At 42.3% G+C, this 19,977-nt stretch overlaps 1 protein-coding gene across 1 annotated transcript; it reads left to right on the top strand.

Moving 5' to 3' along the window:
• The first annotated feature begins 1,192 nt into the window (after positions 1-1,192).
• Positions 1,193-19,066, top strand: LOC134631276 (potassium/sodium hyperpolarization-activated cyclic nucleotide-gated channel 3-like). The gene is made up of 8 exons (XM_063479455.1): positions 1,193-2,399; positions 6,555-6,978; positions 8,015-8,176; positions 8,924-9,142; positions 10,384-10,530; positions 11,128-11,368; positions 12,573-12,737; positions 15,800-19,066. Exons 1-8 carry the CDS (start codon positions 1,744-1,746, stop codon positions 17,362-17,364), a joined length of 3,579 nt encoding a protein of 1,192 aa, XP_063335525.1. The 5' UTR covers positions 1,193-1,743; the 3' UTR covers positions 17,365-19,066.
• The last annotated feature ends 911 nt before the right edge of the window (positions 19,067-19,977 follow it).

Raw genomic sequence — 19,977 nt, 5'->3', positions numbered from 1 at the left:
CTCTGCATTTAACCCATTCACCCAGTGAAGCAGTGGGCAGCCACCAATGCAGCGCCCGGGGAGCAGTGTGTAGGGACGGTACCTTGCTCAAGGGTACCTCAGGGTAGCCGTTCAGTGGAGTCGAACCCCCGACCTTCCGACCATGAGGCAACCACTCTACCTACTGAGCTATCCCTGCCGTTAGTTTACCACTGTGTCGTGGGGAAAAATTTCGAGGGAAACAAACTGTTCAGCCCTTCTTGTTGGTTGGCAGTGTGCCATATGAGATTGCTGTATGGTTTAAATCACTTTAGTGACATTTGGATTGAATCATACAACCTTAATGCAGCCAGCTGTCAACAACCTTTCATCAAATTAATTTGCCACGTTGGCCAGTGCTGAAGTATTTCATCGCTTCTCCCTTTAACTAAAATTGTCTTGTTGAGCTAATAAAACTGAAACGCTGATGCAACACATTTGCCAAAAACACAGGTGATATGTGACCAAACAGCTTTGTGCACTATTTTAGTTTTAATTAACCCCCAACTGATGATTTTCAGTGAAGCATTCAGCGTTATTTATACAGTGGGGATCATGCCAGTGTTTATGGGGAAAAATAAAATTCAGTACCATCATTACTCGGTGGTCAATTTGAGATATTTTAACCCTGGGTGAGAAATCCGGGCAGTTAAGAGAATAATTTGGGTTGGCTTATGGATTACAGGTGCCATTCCTAAGATTTTTTCACATGCACTGTTTTTATTTTTATTTTTTTTCATAGCCAGGTGAACCTGCAAGACCCAGATAATGCAGTCGAGCCATACACATCATATAGACGCACATTCTGGCTGCCGTGCATGTGCTGCCAAGGACGTACAATCCACGTTGCCTACCAGAAATGACCAAGATGGGCACAAGATTTGCGCATCCTGAGCATCACAAACAACCACGCATGCTTAAACACAGGATGCAGCTCGTGTAAAACTCGTGTCAGTCAGACTTAAGTGTCAGTTTTGTGCCCAACATCATTCACCGGGTTGGGCAAATATCAGAATTGTTTGTTGCAGTGTAAGGTCCGATGCCACAAACACAAAACCTTAAGATTACATCCTCTCAACTATTTAACTACCAACTCCAATGCTAGATCGCATCCTTGAATCATCCTCTCCAGTTTGTTCTGCCTGGGCGGGGTGAGCGCGTGTGCCATCCTGGCTCCTATGGCAACCCGATAGATTAGCTCCATCAATATTCACGTTATTAGAAAGCGCGAGGCTTATGGATTAGTGATGTCAGCGCTCAGTGAAAGCCAGGGGCAGCTGCGTGCATGTGTGTATTCACCTTGCGCTGTGAGAGGGCTCAGATAGGCTTTCGGGGGAGGTGGGGATCATGCTTTGTCATTGAGGAGCTCAGCAGCAGCAGCAGCAGCAGCATTCTCCCACTCCGGCACGTCCGACGCTCAGCATGCTGCATCCTGATGCGCTCCTGTCTGCACTCAACGAGCTTACCTGGATTTACATGCATTTGTCGTTTGGCGCTTTTACATGAGCGTCTGATCGCAGCCGCCGCGTATTCGTTGACGCATCTCAATGTTTGAACCGGAGGAGAGCGGCACGTCCCAAGAGTCAGATAAGATACGACCCGTCCTGCGGACCTCCCCCGTCACTGTTTTTGCCTCCAGCGGCACCCCGAGTGTGTGAGATTCATGATTCATTCCCCCGCTTTCACGGGCTGTCCTTAGAGCGCAACCTCTTCTGCTTCTTCCAAATGGAGAGATTCCAGTCCTCCATGCGCAAACGGCTCTACAGTTTGCCGCAAAACATTGGGCAAAAGCCCTTTGTGACTGACGAAGGGGAGAACGGCGACAAGGACACTAAAAGGAAAAGTATCGGGCTCAAACATTTGTCCTCTCTGTCTCCCGCGAGCAGTTGCAAGAGCATCGGGGAGGCCGGGGTCGAAGACTTTGAGAGGGACGTCACCGTGAAGACCAACTTGAATGGGGACTGCCGCTTTTTTAGGGGCAGCATCTCTTCCATCTCCGGACGGCATCCCCCCGGGTCAGATTTGGCGGAGCAGAGGCGCCTCATCCCCGAGGCTGATGCTGGAGTCAACGAGAGTTTCCCCGGTGAGCACGGCCCCGGGGCCCTGCAGCGGGCAACGGGTGGGCTGACCGGCATAGTCGGGCAACCGTCACTGTTTGACCAGTCAACTTTCATCAAGTTGGAGGGCACTGAGCAAATAATACCCGAAGATGAGCGTCTCTACCAGGCTGGCTTCATGCACCGGCAGTTTGGGGCGATGCTCCAGCCGGGAGTCAACAAGTTCTCCCTGCGGATGTTGGGCAGTGAGAGGGCCGTGGAACACGAAAGGGAACGCGTGAAGTCTGCAGGCTTTTGGATAATCCACCCCTACAGTGATTTTAGGTAATTTCTGTGCAGAAATCCTTTTTCTTTTTTAAAAAATTGCAAATAGCTGTGTCCTACAAAGAAGTGCTGCAGTGATCCTATCACACATTAAAGGCTCATTTGGCCTGCGCATGCGTTAAAACTAATCATTTAAAAACTGCCTGGAATAAATGAGCCATAAAATGTGTTAAGGGTATAAACAATAATCCCCGTGCATGCCTTTCTGTAACTACAGTGACCATATTAGCAGCACGATAATCAGGAGTGTAAGCCTCTGGAGAACAGGTAGATCATTAGCTAAATGTGCCTCAGTAGCCCACCTTGAGCAGATAAATGGCTTAACGTGTGCAAATGAACATTTTTAAAAGCGTTGTCTACATTTTTGCAGAGAAACGTGGTTATATCATGCATATCCAGCATATAAGTCCTTTTGCTTTGGTTGGCCCAGTTTGTGCATGTGTGTGTCCATGGTGTCATCAGGTTATGTAGAACTTAATTAACTCTTTGCACCTCTTTGCATGTATGTGCAACAAACTAAGCCAAACACAGTTAACAAATTTCCCAGCCATGCTGTACTATTTCATTGCACACCAGTATTCTGGCTAGGTCCACCACCAAAAGATTTTCCCGGCATTTAACCTTAATGCTCACTGTCATCATATTTTTCATCAGTCAGCTGTATGCCGATGTGTGCCACTGCAGTTTTTTCCACTCATCTGAATTACACTTTTTTTTGTTATCATTTAGCCAGGGCAATGGATTACAGAGTGCAGCAGGGGCTTGGAAATGGGGTAATCAAAATAGGGTAACATGACCATTCAAGATATTAGAAGCACACATCAGTGGGAGATTATTACAGCACAATTAGTCTAATGGAGCAGAGATGGTGTGGACGGGGAGGGGACATGCCACAAAAATGCAGAGCGAGAGAGAGGGAGAGCGCCACACACACACAGAAAGAGAGATTGAAATGAAAATGGTGTGTTGTGAGGAATCAGGACGGCCAGCTGTTAACTCCGTGTGTGAGGTACGAGGTGTTGTTACTTTATGCTCACTTTGGGTCGCAGTGCGAGCAGGAGAGGCATTTTTAGTGCTTGGCATGGGTCTCATAAGGTGAATGCTTTATCCCGCAGATCCCATTTTAAGTTACAGATGCCTTTTGCAGCACCAGAGATTATTCTGAGATTTTGTGGCAATCCAGCAAAGAGGCAGCACCGTCCCCTGCTTGTGAGCTGACATACCGTGCGCATCCATGACAGTCAGCAAGGCATTGTATAAGCGATGTATGGTTTCCTGTTATCTTCCTATAGGCACACACAATCTGATGTTTTTATCAAGTAACTGCTGTTTTTTTTTCATTCTAAAGCTTTCTAAGGATACAGCAGCAGACACACTGAACTGGCACACTGCGTAAATATGGTTAATATGATTGCTGGTGGGCCTGAGCCACAGTACAGGTGTGTGTTAAGCCACTGAGCTGCATGCAGGCTGTTGTGTTTCAGCTGCACTCTGGCAGCAAGAGATAAGTATCTCTAGTACAAATGTGATCCCTTTTTCAGCTGTCCTGATTGATCTAAGCTCCTTTCACCATTTTAAGCCTTTTTGTGTTCACTTTGCTTGTAACTCCCCTCTCTTCTTTGCTCTCATGCTCTTTAACGTAGTTGCACTCTGACCTCAATAGTGCAAGATTTTGTCTCTGGACCAGTCGAGGGCCACAGACCGTACAAGCAGCAGCTTTGTTTCGATGGTAACATCAGATTACACCAGCCAGTTGTCTGTTTTGTGGTCTGAATTCTGCGCGCACAGGCAGCCGATGTTCCAGCAGGGTGGTCAGCAATGTACTGTCCTCTGCAGACCTTTTTTTAAAATAAATAAATAAATGAATAAAATTATCCAGCTGTTCCAGCGCTCTGCAGCGCAGTGACGTTTGCAGAGCAGTAATGCTAACTACTCAACATCTGGCTGATGGGCGCTGACTTCTGGAGATGACATGGATTCACAGGAGATAACGGTGGATTTAGCCAGAGAGAGGAAGCGCAATTAGGACCAGTGTGTCACTGCAGAGACAACGGGCAGATGTCGAGAGAAATGCAAATTCTTTGTTTGGCAAAGAACAACAGAAAGCTGATTAGAACAAATGGCCACCGTGCCCTCACTGGTTTCTAAATTTTGTCACGTGACTGTGAACGTTTTGGGTGTAAGTAAACTAGAAGAGGTAGAAGTGCATTCACCTGTTCAGATTCCTCTGCCTCTTTCCACCGTGTTGTCTTCATTCGACTCTAGAATGTTTTCCATCACCAGTAACACAATGCAGCACCTGTAACTCATAACAACAGCAACCCACTGGGAGGTATCACCTCAAAACCAAATATTACATATAATATTGTGGTGAACCTGGCATGGATCAAACAGTGACACGCTGAATGACTGCTGCATCCTTTGCACAAAAAAAAAGAAAAAATGTATAAAGAAAAAGCATAATTAAGTCTTAAGAAAATGCAATTCAGTTTACCTTTGAAAACAAATGTATCGCTTAAAAGAAAAAAAATAACTAAGAAAATAAATAAATATATAAGCTAATTAAAAGCTCAGATCCTGTATATTTTAATATTTATGAATGTATACGAATAACTTTACACTTTTTAAAAGAAAAAAATATTTTGGCATGCTTGAGCCTCCATATGCTTTTCTCCCCCCCCCCCCCCCCCCCCATTCATGGAGAAAACGCTAAAGTTTTAAATATACCTGCTGATGAGATGATGAGATATTTGGTTTCTTAACCTCCAGTTTTTGCTGACCCTACACGGTGACCCTGCCATGTTGAGATCAGTTGTTCATTTGTTTTTGTTTTGTTTTTTGACACGACTCACTCATGAAATCTCACATGTATGGTTTCTCATCTTACACGCTCTTTGTGTGGATGCATTGTACATTACTGTGTGACTCTGACAAATGTAGAACGCTAGATTAAAAAGAATGAGTATATCAAATAGCTGGGAAACATCAATCAAGAGTCAGAATAGCTTACAGTGAACTCCAATTAGCCATATTTCTAAATTTCATAAGAACATTTGCTAAATAAATGTGTTCTGTTTTGTGTGTAAATGACTAGTAACAGGCAGTTTTTGATGAAACTGAACACACTGCTGCTGATACTTTTGAAAATCAATATGTATTCATGAGTAACTCAGATGAATTCCCAATAACCGGTGTCACTCTTTTCCCATTTGGCCCACTCTTTAACTGAATCAGAGAATTCTTTGCTTGTTTACATTGTTTCTGCTCATTTGGACAGAACTCTGTTGGGTTTTCGTTGGGTTTTCGGACCGTGTGAAACAGCGAGATTCATTTCTATAAGTAGCCAGAATCACTTTGAATGTGGAGCACATACTCACACATACTTGTGTTAAGTGTTTTGTGTAAACTAAGCAGCGAGTGATGAAATGTTCCCACGGGTCGTCCCTGTTTGTTGTTGTTTTAATACAAAGTTCAAACAGATGCGTTTTTATTACCAGTTATTCTGTCCAATTTTTTTCTTAACTGAAAGCAAAAAATGCTCATTTTGAATTTTCAAATCCACAAGCGGGATATTCCTATTTCTTTGGTCACCCAGAAACATTTCATTTACATCAGTTTTGCGTTTGTTTAGCTCAGCTCTTATGACAGAGGTATGATATTTGCAATCAGGTTTTCTGCCGTGCTGAGATTTAATACCAGCATGTGTTTATTTAGATTCTGTTTTTAAACTAAATTAGTAACCAAATTGCATCGCATTTATGAGCTCCTACTACAATTGCTTTTCTTGGCCTGTTGTCATTGTTACTGCAAGTTTACTTTTCGAATGAAACTAGGTCATTTAGCAGAGACCACAACTAACACCTACAACCTAATATCATATGATAAATTAAATTAAATTTGATCAAAAGAACGGAGGAAAGTCAACACATGAATTTGTTCCTTTCACCAAAATGTTGTCGCCTCTAAATCTTTATTTTTCTGTGTATTATATCAACAACGTCACTTTGGCAACCCCAAAGAAGTTTTAGCCAGACCTAGAGGAGACTATACCCTCTGTTTACATCAAATAAGAAGAAATAAGCCGTTTCTGTGCCTTAATGACGCTGGCCTGCTGTGGTTTATGGTGTGAGTCACACCCAACTGTCCATCTTTCAGGTTCTACTGGGATCTGACAATGCTGCTGTTGATGGTGGGAAACCTCATCATCATCCCTGTGGGCATCACCTTCTTTAAGGACGAGCACACGCCGCCCTGGATAGTCTTTAACGTCGTGTCGGACACCTTCTTCCTCATGGACCTGGTCCTCAACTTCCGCACGGGCATCGTCAAGGAGGACAACACGGAGATCATCCTGGACCCGCATCAGATCAAGATCAAGTACCTGAAGAGCTGGTTTGTGGTGGACTTCGTCTCCTCCATACCCGTGGACTACATCTTTCTTATCGTGGAGACGCGCATCGACTCAGACTTTTACAAGACGGCCCGAGCTCTGAGGATCGTCCGCTTCACAAAGATCCTCAGTCTGCTACGGCTGCTGCGCCTCTCCAGACTCATTCGCTATATCCACCAGTGGGAAGAGGTAGATGAAGATAGCCCCATACTGGCTAGCTTCAACTGACTGGTTGGATATTTAAAAGATTTTGTCACAGTCTAAAAAATATTAGTCGATAAAAAATGAACAAATTCACAGCTTCTAGCTTTTTAAGTGGGAATATTTTTTAAGTCTTTTAAGTAGTGGGGCTGATGTTTAGTGAATTTCTTACAGTATTTTCCAGATTAATACCTGCAGCATGCTCTCAGATGCTTCTCTCATTTCAAAGGGGACATCTTGTGCTCATTTCCACCTTCATCCTTATGTTCCAGGAATCTACTGGAGTAGCTTTGCATGGTTCACAGTTCAAAAGTAATCATTGTTTACCAGTCAGCCAGTTTATCAGTTCATCCTCTTCCTGACACAAACTATTTTACATTCTCTCCCTTTAGGCCAGCTTTCCTCTCATTGGCTGTGTCTTGCAAACAGAAGGTTTGAAGAGCAGCAGGATGAAGGAGGAGTATATTAAGGCAGAAAAAAACTCAATCTGAAACCAAGCGTTTACAGCTGCCTGAAGCCTGATCTCATTTTTTTAAACTTTCTCCATGTTTAATGTGCACGTTCATCTTTTTAACAGTACAGGTTTCCCTTTAGGCACCGTGCATACTAAGGTTTCTCTCTCATTAACAGATTTCTTACACTTTCGCTCTGTATGTGGGGAAAAAAAAGTGCTGCTGCAGAGTTAATTTGTTGGCTCTGCGTTTAAACACACTTACACACAGTCAGCTTAGTCAATAAGAGATATTATCTCGCATTATTATTTTTTTATATGTTCCATCCCCATCAGCCATTAATGTTACAGATGGTTGCTCTGAAATAGCCTCTGGTAGTCTATAGAAGATTAAGTGTGGTTCGGTATAGTTCGCTTGCATCCATCAACACCATCATCGCGGTTCCTCCTGTTTATTTCAAATCCTCTGTTTGCGTGCATGGGTGTTAACATTTTATAGAAGAGATATGAGTGTTTTATTATCTCTCTTTTTTTTTCTCTCTCTCCCCCTAATTCTGAAAATCTGTGTCACAGGTTTTCCACATGACATACGACCTTGCCAGCGCCATGGTGCGTATCATGAACCTGATTGGTATGATGCTGCTGCTGTGTCACTGGGATGGCTGTCTGCAGTTTCTGGTTCCCATGCTGCAAGACTTCCCCCCAGACTGCTGGGTCACCAGGAACAAGATGGTGGTAAGTGGATTATTTATGAGTCAGACAGCCTCCAAAATGTGTTCCTCCCCAAAACACGACGAACCACATGCAGACATTTATCTGTAAGCGTCATTAGTTATCGGTTTGAGAGCACAGATTAAATTAACGTCAACAGGTAGTGCTTTTAATCTTCATATCCAGTTTTCAGTCACGCATGTTTTTCAATAAACATTTTGCAGAAATAGGATGGTTTATGTTTATTTGCAAAGCTGTTAACACCTCCTGAAGAAGATGCTGCTGTTTTGGCATATAAACTATGAAAAGGTCATCGACCACCAAAGCCAGTGCTTTATTTTGCTGTTTTAGTTTTTAAATAATCTGGATCTGCATCATTAATTTCATTCTTTTTCTTTCTTTTTTTGCACAATCTTGTTGACAGACCACCAAAGAATAATGAAAAATTTCACATGGGCAACATTAGAATTGTTGGAGCTGCTTTACAATAAGTTTTTTGTTTTAAATCATCACATTACAGTAGGTAGAGCAGAAACTGAAACAGGCCTTCCCATAAATGATGTTTTGTAACAGTTGGGTCATACATCTGTGTTCACGTCCATAAGCTCAGATTAAGCTGATTTAGACGTGATGTACGATGGCTCCGTAATGTAGTGGTTTACACATTCAGGAGAGGCATCCGGTGTAAAAATCTAACAAATCAAATATTTCCTGAGCCGCTGGTCGTAGATAGCCGTACGCTTTATCTCTCCTCCTCTGCATCCCTTTCAGAATGACACCTGGGGTCAGCAGTACTCCTACGCCCTGTTCAAGGCCATGAGTCACATGCTGTGTATCGGGTATGGCCTGTACCCTCCTATCGGCATGGCTGACGTGTGGCTCACTATCCTCAGCATGATCGTGGGTGCCACCTGCTTTGCCATGTTTGTGGGGCATGCGACTGCACTCATTCAGTCTCTGGACTCCTCCAGGAGGCAGTACCAAGAAAAGGTGGGTGTTTGCTGAAAAATCATCCACAGTTTTACTTCTGCTATAACACTTCTGTTCCACTACATTTCATAAGGTAATATTATTTAACTGTTTCACTTATTACATTATCAAATTATGAAGTGACAGAAAAAATAATCATCAGTTTATAAAATGTGGTTTTTTAGGTTAAACTGCCAGCTATAATTTTTTTTTAAGTTCGCTCCAGCTTAAATAGGGCCTTTATTTACTTATACCTTATTTATAATGAGCGGCTACAGCAGTCTGAAGCCTGCGATTTTGAGTCAGAGGGATTACTTGCACATATGCTGACCTCATTACTTCAAACTGTGGCCACATTTAATATGAGTATTTTGCATATATATATATATATATATATATATATATATATATGAACAACAATAAGCTTAAGCTTAAAAGGCAGATTACAACGGTAAGATGTGCATCATCTTAAAAAATAAAATATATGAATACTATACTATAATATTATTATTATTTGATATCATATATTATTAGATACAGGAGAGGAGCTTTTTTCTGTGTGATGTATTTTAATCTGGACATCTACCTAAGTACGATTTTTAATGCAGGATTTCTGTTTTATATTTCAATATTGCTGCTTTTCACTAAGTGACAGATCTTGAAGGGGAGAGTAAACCCACTTTTTTTGTTTGCAAAAACATGTTTTACACACCCACGTATAGCTGCCGTTAACTTTTCATCGGAGAATATGGGAAAGGACAGACGAACTGCAGCATGACACAAAAAAGACAGACATGACAGTGCATTATCAAAAGCAGAGCTGACACTTACAGCTGGATTTACCATGCATAGACAGGGTGCATGGACCATATTTGGTGCTTTGCTGCTAGAGTACACTGCTGAAGGACACAGTAGTTAATGTTATTAGCTGCAGCCTGCAGAGCACAACTGTAATTGTCAGATGGGGCAGAGTCACAACATTGCACTGTGGGCAGGTTTCACAGATGGCCTGACAGTTGACTGTTAAAATAATGAGACACATTATATTCCTACCTCTGAGCCAACACATCAATCAGTGTAATATATTCATTTTGACATGACTTTGCATTTTGTCTCACGGTTATGTTACGTTGCATTTGCAGCCTTCTGTTACTCTAATCAACAGGAATATATATATATATATATATATATATATATATATATATATATATAGTTTTTTTTTTAAATCATGTTTATAAGTGTGCTCTTTGTGTTTTTCATAGTACAAACAAGTGGAGCAGTACATGTCCTTCCACAAGCTTCCTGCTGACATGCGTCAGAGGATCCACGACTACTACGAACACCGGTATCAGGGCAAGATGTTTGACGAGGAGAGCATACTGGAGGAACTGAATGAACCGCTGAGAGAGGTCAGCCATCAACAGATGATTTTTAAATAACATACATTATGCAAACAATGTGTAAATGCTTAAAGACAACATAAAGTTGTTATTTGCTCTTTTAATCATTTACTGTCCGTTTAATATAACCCTTGAGTAAAGTCTGGTGAAAAAAAAACCAGATGATATTTGACAAATACATTTTTTATTCTTATATAAGCTTACAGCTACATTATTCTGACCTGTAGGCTATTTGTTTAGCATTTCTTTAATTCTTCTAAATAGTAAAATGTTAACAAAATTATTCATTGTCATTATTTTATTTTGCAAACATTTTATTGTCGTCAGCAGCACATGTATAAATGCATGACATGAGCAACCTTGTTCTTAATGGTGAACAGTTAATTATGTAATCTAATATGGCTGTGTTACTTTGACAATGTTAATAGTCATGTAATCTGATAAGTAATGGCTTGAAGAGGACGGGGGACCTCATTAAAAGAGCATTAAGAGCATTAAGCTGTTAGCCCCCCTGCTTTTATCATGACTGAAATTTGTTTTTGAAGGCATTGCATTAGCAAAAAGAAAAAAATGTTAAAGGTGAACTTTTTTTTTTCTTTCCTGCAGGAGATCATCAACTTTAACTGTCGCAAACTGGTCGCCTCCATGCCCCTGTTCGCCAATGCTGATCCCAACTTCGTCACCTCCATGCTGACCAAACTACGCTTTGAGGTCTTTCAGCCAGGCGACTACATCATCAGGGAGGGGACCATCGGCAAGAAGATGTACTTCATCCAGCACGGCGTTGTCAGCGTCCTGACCAAGAACAGCAAAGACACCAAGTTGTCCGATGGCTCTTATTTTGGAGGTGAAGTCAGCTGTGCTGCATGCTAATATGTTCTGTAGTGGACAGTGGGTCAGTTTGAATGCATGTGAAGGAGTGGTGATTGTATGATTTGTTTTGATTTATTTGGCTCAGGCACTCGGCAGATTATCTTCCCCGACTATTACAGCTGGGAAAAATCGTCCACATCATCTCCTTAAAAGCGCTGGGAACTAAGAGGGGCAGAGCTTTGCGATCTTTGATTCCATCTGTGGGGTTTTCCCCTTTTTGTTACACCATATTTAAAGCTGAAATCCAGAATTTTTCCTCTCGGTTATGTTTTCTCAACCTGCTGTTGTCTGTTCCATCTGTGCACCAAAGTGAAATGTCATCATTAAATGTCAACTACGAAGCATAAAACTCTTAATTCTGTTCAGATTTTTTTCGGCAGAAGTATTAAATGAGGAAAGGGAAAAAAAAAAGCAGCTAAATTAAACCTTTCATAGTCACGCATTTATTTGGAGTAAAACAGTCAGGGCAAAAACAATTTGGCTTCAAGTTATTCCCCTACATCTAAAAACACGAAGAAATGTTAAAATAATAAACTAGGACAGAAAACATCTAAAACCAACACAAGATAAAAAGAAATCCCTTGATGTAAAGTGTAATAAATTCAAGAAAGTGACAGAATAGGGCGGAGAGATAGAGAGAGACAGAGTATGTGTGTGTGTGTGTGTGTGTGTGTGTGTGTGTGTGTGTGTGTGTGTGTTTGTATTTGTGTGTCTATATCCTCAATATGTCTGTCCTGAAAAATATGCCTCATTTTTTTTTCCTCCTGTTTTTTTTTTTAATGGCGCTTTATTTTATTTTTCTGATCTGGCACGACAGATGAGGTCAGAACAAACTGTAAGCTGCAGAAATTGCATTAAGTGCTCCATCTGTGGAGTTCAGAGGCATCAGCCTTTTTCATGCTTTATCATCTCATACTAATAATACTATTTTGGACTTTTCTTTTGTGAATGGATCTAAGAAGATAGGAATTCTGTTGCAGCTTGTCACACAACTTCTGAAAGGAGGAGGAGGGTGGGTGGGTGGTGGTGGTGGTGGGGGACTCATTATATAACACTTCATAATAATGCGTTGTTTTTAATCCTTGCTGTTAATACCTGTCTTGCACTCTGCAGGAAGTCTTTTAAAGAGGTGAAACAAATAATTGAAGTTTTTTTTTTTCTCATCTCTTTCCCTGCAGAGATCTGCCTGCTGACCCGAGGCAGGAGGACTGCCAGCGTGCGGGCAGATAACTACTGTCGACTGTACTCTCTGTCTGTAGACCACTTCAACGAGGTGCTGGAGGAGTATCCCATGATGAGGAGGGCGTTTGAGACTGTGGCGCTCGACCGTCTGGATCGCATAGGTTAGTCCTTAAAGATAAGATAAAACCTATTTATTGGCACCAATTTTATATTATTATCAATAATTAATTTGTTAATTTTAGTGTCGCACTAAAATTAACATCAGTTGGATTTCATATATCTTTTATTAGTGGTGGCATGGATGTAGGCACGTATTTAAGCACAGCGGCTAACAAAAGCCAAGAATAGAAAACAGTGTATAATAATAATATTGAAATGTAAGAGTGTCACATTATTCCATGGTCTTTAGACTTTACTTATTAATCTTATATGAATGGAAAACAGTTTAAAGTCACTTTCCTGGGTACACCTTGCTAAGGTCGGTTTGGACCCCCTTTTCCTTTGGAAGTCTTAATTCTTTGTAGCACAGATTCAACAAGGTGCTGGAAAAATTCCTCAGAGGTTTTGGTCCATATTAACGTCACAGCATCACACAATTGCTGCTGATTTGTAAGCTGCACATCCATGATGCGAGTCTCTGGTTCCACCATATCACAAAGGTGCTCTGTACTAAAGAGCCCGAAGTGTGCCAAGAAAATATCCCACTCACCGGCATCCGGAACTGATCATACAATGCAGGATGGAGGCAGGCTTTCATGCTGTTTACACCTACCATTCCAGTGTCACAGCAGAAATTGACAGTCATCTGACCAGACAACTTTTCTCCAGTCTTCCATTGTCCAATTTTGGTGTGAACTGTAACCTCAGCTTCCTGTTTTTAATTAACAAAGACGTAAGCCATCTGCTTCAAGGTCCAAAGTGTTATGCATTCAGAGATGCTCTTTGGTTGTGACACGTGGTTATTATGAGCTTGAAGCAGTCTGGCTATTCTCCTCTGACCTCTGACATCAACAAGAACTCCTTCTCACTGGACAATTATTCTTTTTCGGCCCATTTTCTATAAACCCTAGAGATGGTTGTGTGGGAAAATCCCAGTAGATCAGCAGTTTCTGAAACACTGAGACCGGCTTAGGCAACAACAACCATGCAAGATTAAAAGTCGGCTTTCTTCCCCCATTTTGATGCTCAGTTTGAACTTCAGCAGGCCGTCTTTACAAGGCCTCTGTGCCTAAATGCACTGAGTTGCAGCCATGTGATTGGTTAATTAGATATTTGCATTTTTAAGCAGCTATTCAGGTATACCCAGTAAAGTGACCAGTGAATTATACTATAAGCAAGTATTTACTAAGTAAACTAAACTCAAACAGAGTATTTTTTGTGCAGTCTGCAGTTGGATTGGGACCTAAAAGAGACAGTTAGGTCTAAAGGGTGGCATTTTGATTGCTTCCAGTCTAATCTGGAGACATAATATACCCACATAGCAAAATTGGCATGGCCCGGATCTGGCCCACACAATGTGCTTACACATGGCCCACATACCTCAAAGAATGACGGCCCTTTGGTGGCCCAGATATGGTTTGCCAGATGTGGCCCACACATGGGCCAGCACAAGGCCAGTTGCAGACACACTGCTGGCCCTGTGCTGGCCGACAACAGTTTCAACCCTGGCCCCAGATGTCAGCCCAATGCGTACCTTAATCAAGCCATGTAATTACAACATGTGCCGGAACATAATAGTGCAAAAGCAACATGACGAAACTCTGTTCAGACAGTGAATGGACTGATTCTTATATAGCGCTTTGCTACTCTCCCAGATTACTCAAAGTGCTCTATACAACATGCCATATTCACCCAATCACACACATCCGCTAAACTGAGTGCTTCCTAACTACAGCCACACACATTCTCTGCCATGCAGACTGGAAGAACCAGGGATCAAACCACTAACCTTCCGATCAGTGGGTGACCTGCTCTTCCTCCTGAGCTACAGCCACCCACTGAAAAAAAACGAGTAAACCGACACTAGGTTTTGGATAAAGTGTACACTCACAAACCTGTCAAACCTGCATTTGAAACGTTGGCTACCATAGCAGTATAGTATTGCAACATGGCATTTGGTCTTCTAACTAAAATAGGAAAATAGGTACATAAACAGTGCCATCATTGCCAGACCTGCCCCACATCTGGTTGACATACACCCTGCCATGACACCTTGATGCCAGATCCAGGCTAGACCTGTTTTCTATGGGCCTGGGCCACATAAACCAAACCACAATCGGGCCAGATATGGCATCCCATCACATAAACAGTGCCATCTATGCCGGGCCTGGCCCAAATCTGGTTGACATACATCTTATCATGCCGTAAGTCAGCCAGCAGTGCCGGCTTGATACCAGATCTGGGCCAGACCTGTCTGCTATGTGGGTAATCAGAGAAGGTAGGTTTAAAGGTACAAGGTTAAAGTAGGTCTGGAAACAGAAAGTTCAACTGAAATATGCTGATCTGCGGAAGAATGACAGTAGATTTTCATGCCTAGTACATTTTTTTTGTTTTTCAGGTAGTGAGAACCAATATAGCAGTGATACATATGCTGTATAAGATTGCGATATCTTTATATACTGTGTATTTATGCAGTATGTTGGTATGTTAGTTAGAAGAAAATGAAAATCTCTGGATCATTATAGATTAACTTCACATAAGCATATTTCAAAAACTAGTTTGCAACTTAGTGACTGACTTTACTCCACTGTTTACTCAGCAATGATGCTCCTCCGCTACATGTGCTACAAACAGTGCTGGGTTACTGTAAACGATGAGACTACATTGTTTAAAGACCCACTGTGACAGAGTGTGAGATTGTAAAACAAAATTTGCACCGTTGAACTTGTAAACCAATATCGTCAGATAATATCTGTCAAATTGTGAGTGTATTTTTTGTAGTGTATTAACAGCAGGCTGCATTTTGTAGAGGTATCATTTGCCTTTTTACTCCCATATACGAGAGGAGTTGTGGGAGCTTTTGTGTGCAGAATAAGAAATACATAATTTAAAAGTGTTTGCATTGCATGGACGCACTATTGATGAATATATTTTTGAGTTAAACAATTATATTTCATTCTTCCTCTTCAGTGTGTGGTGCTGATGTGTTGTCTAAGGATGTCATTTGTGAAAAAAGGGGAGGGGCTAAAAGTGCATCACGGCCTTTTTTCTCTTTTCTTAACAGGGAAGAGGAACTCTGTTCTTCAACACAAAGTTCAGCATCACCAAAGTTCTGGCACACTAAACCTTCATGAGAGTGAGATCATCCAAAGAATAGTGCAACACGACCGCGACATGGCCCAGTGCACTCAGCTGAACCAAACCAGCACTGCGCCGAGTATAAACCGTCCGCCTGCTCCTCCGTCACCCACCCCGGTCATCTGGGCCCCGCTGGTTCAGGCTCCGCTCCAGGCTGCGGCTGCCACCACCCCGCTTGCTATGGCCTTGGCCCACCAGTCCCAGCTTCCTCCAATACTCTTCCACCATCCTCTGGTGCCACGTCCTGGCTCTGTGAAGGACCCGTCCAGCCATTCAAAGAGAGTACATGTTGGAGCAAGCGCCTCCAGTAGCTGTGGTTCAGGGCCCAATTCTCCCGCTAGCTCTGCCAACCTTAGATCTGAGGTTGAGACTGCCGCACTAGTATTCCCCAGGACACAGCAACTCTCCAGTGGGCCGTTGTCACCCACACTGACGTCTCAGCCCATCTTCACCAGCAGCCTGCAGCCCCTTGCCCCTCTGCACACACACCAGCCTCTGCTCCATCCTCCCCACTCTGGCATGGCGTCAGTGTTTCCCATCAGCCAGGCCACCGTCTCTTACACCTGCTCCGCTCAGCTCCACTCCCAGCCGTTTCACGGTGCTATGACCACCCCACCTCGACCGATAGGTTTACTCCAACAGGGGGCACCAGGGAGGCTAGCAGGGAGATTCCCGGCCCCGTCAGCCACCACATTAACCCCTCTTATTTCAAGCTCAGTCGGCCCCATACTGAGCCAATTGCAGCAAACCTCCCATATCACCTCACAGCAGGTGGGGTCCAGCAGTGACAGAGCAAGCAGGAGAACCAGTGGCCTGAACCTCCCACATTTTCCCTTCATCACCAACACCCACTCCTCCGCTGGATTTAATCAGCCAGTGTCTGCAGTTGGAGCCGGGGCCGCAGCCTCTCTGGCCCAGCACAGCCTGGCAGGACTCCAGTCTGTTTTTCTCCCGCAGGTTCTCCCAGAGCACTCAGCCCTCGCCTCCCTGGCCCAGTATGGCTCTGCAGAGGCCTCGCCTTGCTACACGCCTCCTGTCCACAGTCCCAGTGTCCAGAGCCCCGTGAGGGGATGGACAGTATGCCACAGTGAGCTCCCCAGCACTGCGGACTCTCATAGTCCTCTAACCCTTCAGACCTCATGCCCTGCCAGGGTGGCCTGTACCCTCAAACAGAGGGCAGAGTCCTCGGTGGATCTCTTTTCCCAGGAAATAAAGACTATCTCAGGCTCTCACAGCTCTATACACCAGGAAAGGCCTTTGGCCATAAGCGGCTCCTCTGAGGGTGTAGCAGGGGCGCCCAGCCCCTTCTCACCGATGGCTGTCAGTAAACCCTACACCCCGATCCCGGGTCAAGCCACTCCTGTCAGTCGGACACATTCAGGGCCTGAGCCTCAGCACCAGTCCGTTGGTTTTCACTCTCCTCCCATTAGATCTCCCGCTAAAATGTTAGAGAAGGAACACAAACAGTCCAAACTCCCGTCCAATTTGTGAGATTTAGACACACCCTCCTTTAATGCCTGAGCGAAGGGAAGATCACCTGCACCTGGCATCATTTTAACCACTATGTCAAATTTTGAAGTAGGAGGGTGTGCTATTCTAATCCGATTGGAGCTCAGTGGTTTCGTTTTTAACCAGAGTGAACGGATCGAGTTTGATAATGGACAGTGACAGATATATATTTTTTACAGGATACTGCGTCTTTAAAAATGCTAATAACATCCAAACTGTATTGATGGGTATATGTAACACCTCATGAAAGTATCAATTGTTCCGTGTATTATATTCTAACCGCACTCTGTGATTTGTATTTGTTTAAAACCCCATCGTCCAGGCAATTTGTGTAACCTTTTAGCCACATCCTATTTAGTTGGAACGTCGTCCACAACTGTATTCAGTTATGATCAAAACCAAAAAAAATTGCTGTCCTCTGTTCACATCCTTTCCCACTGCTGAGAGCGTCGTGTGAACGCAGGGTTACTCCATAAGAGATGTGAGGAGAGACAGACTGTGCACTTTGCTTGTTTCAGAAATAACCTGAAAGGCTTGACGATGGCACGTCTTCCAAGATAGCTTTCCAGCAATATTGCACACCCAAATGGGTCACACAGATCAGATAGTATTTAAAAATAAATCTAAGTAATGAATGTAATGAAAATGTGTGAGTGGGAGGAGCGGGATTCATTTTGAATGTGTTTAAACATGAAGGTGATGACGGATTTCACAATAGAGGCCAACTTATTTCAGTCTGGCAATAACTTTGGTACAAAACATCCACCTGAGCCGAGGTTTGTGTGCCATTAGCATAGTATGCAATAATCTGTGTGTTCTTTTGTCTTGTTTTTTTACTGGTATGCAAAGGTACTGTGAATCGAAGCACTTGTATCAATGAGTGAGATTCTGATTTGAGATCAGACTCATTAAAACAAGGGAACTGAATTTAAAAAAAAAAAAGAAGAAGCAATTGTCGATAATCAAAACATCCTGAAACCAGCGATGCACTGAGATTGCTCTGAATGTTTCTTGCACTCAAAGGGCTAAAAGCAGTTTCCTGGACTCACGATCAACGAGAACCCCTGATGGGTCATATTGCTGCATATTTACCTCTTTCATTGTACAATATTTGAAAGATTTGACATGTGTTGTTGAACAATTGCTGCTTTGTGATGCTATGCTGAATCAATAACGTGTATATCAACTGACTTACTTTTAAAAACCAGACTCTTAAATCCTTCTACTTGTTAATAAGTTCACGTGTTTAGATGATGCGTCTACCTTTGTGGACCTGCAGCCGGTGACAAACTGTGAGCCGGTCGGCAGGTCGGACCATCAGAGGATCCTGTCCAGTGGCTTTAGCTGCCTGGTTGGTGAGCCTGAGGTCTGCAATGACTCTAAGTTCCACAAGAAAGAGATACCATCAGACACTAGCCAGCCTCTGCCAATGGGCTCGATCAATCCTTCATTACTATTCTCCTCCAACCGCCTGCCACAGGCATTTGCTTAGAGGTTATTTTGAGTGCATTCAACTTAAAAGTGTGTGTGTGCGTGTGTGTAGGAGATGTCATTCATCCATCCATCCATTCATATATTTATTTATCATTTTGCTGCCTTTTAGCCATCGAATCTCATTCTTTTGTCACCTGTATGTTACAGACATTTTATTTAAGCCTCCAAATTCAATGCAATAAAATGACATGTGGTTAATTACCCTCACCTCAACCGTTTATTTCCTTCCAGGAGGAGAGTGTGGAGAATCTGATAATAAATGATGGCAAAGTTCTAGACTTTAAGCCGGATTAGAAATTGAGAACTGAATGGTGTTGTCTGGTGCCAACAATGAAAATAGCCAGGATTATAATCTGCCAGATACTCAATACAAAGAAATTATCTTCCACGTTCATGGAGCGATAACTGCTGGTTTAGTGAGTAAACAGAGATTTTAAATGCAGGGCTACTGCAAAGTTTTATTAAAAGACCTGACAGACCTGACCCTCCATATCCTTAAATAACTTCACTAGATCAGCTGGTTTTGGAAGATTGCTTTATCATATAATGATCTACTTAATTTTTCCTGTCCTTTTATGTAACTCTAAATTTATAAATATTTCTCTTTATATCAACACTTTGCAGTATTCAGGGATTAAAAATCAAATTAAAGATTAAAGATTAGCATTAAAGATTAGCATTAATTTAATCAAAAATGTAAAAATTAAAAAAAATAGTCTAATATATATACATAGATATACATACACACACACACGTGTATATATATGTATACATATGTGTATATATATATATACATACATACACACACACACACACTCATACATATATATATACTAAAACATTGTTTTAAGAGAAAAGCTAATTCTCCCCCACCCCCCACTATTCACAATATATTTTTACTGAATTTTTTTATTAATGATTTACTCATTTCTTTAAAAAGTGGAAAAACTGACATGTATTTTATTTTTTAAATTGTACTTTTTTTCTTGTCTCATTAGAAATAATAAATAAGCACAGACTAAGATTTGAAGAAGCAACAAAGACAGCAATTAATTTACATTTCTTTGCAGTTGCTATTGTGTTTGCCATTTCTAGGTACAG

This window comes from Pelmatolapia mariae, linkage group LG7 (genome assembly GCF_036321145.2).
Source record: "Pelmatolapia mariae isolate MD_Pm_ZW linkage group LG7, Pm_UMD_F_2, whole genome shotgun sequence".
In the NCBI taxonomy this organism is placed as follows: Eukaryota; Metazoa; Chordata; class Actinopteri; order Cichliformes; family Cichlidae; genus Pelmatolapia; species Pelmatolapia mariae.
The sequence above is the reverse complement of the archived record's forward strand: the minus strand, read 5'-3'. Positions and strand labels throughout refer to the sequence as shown.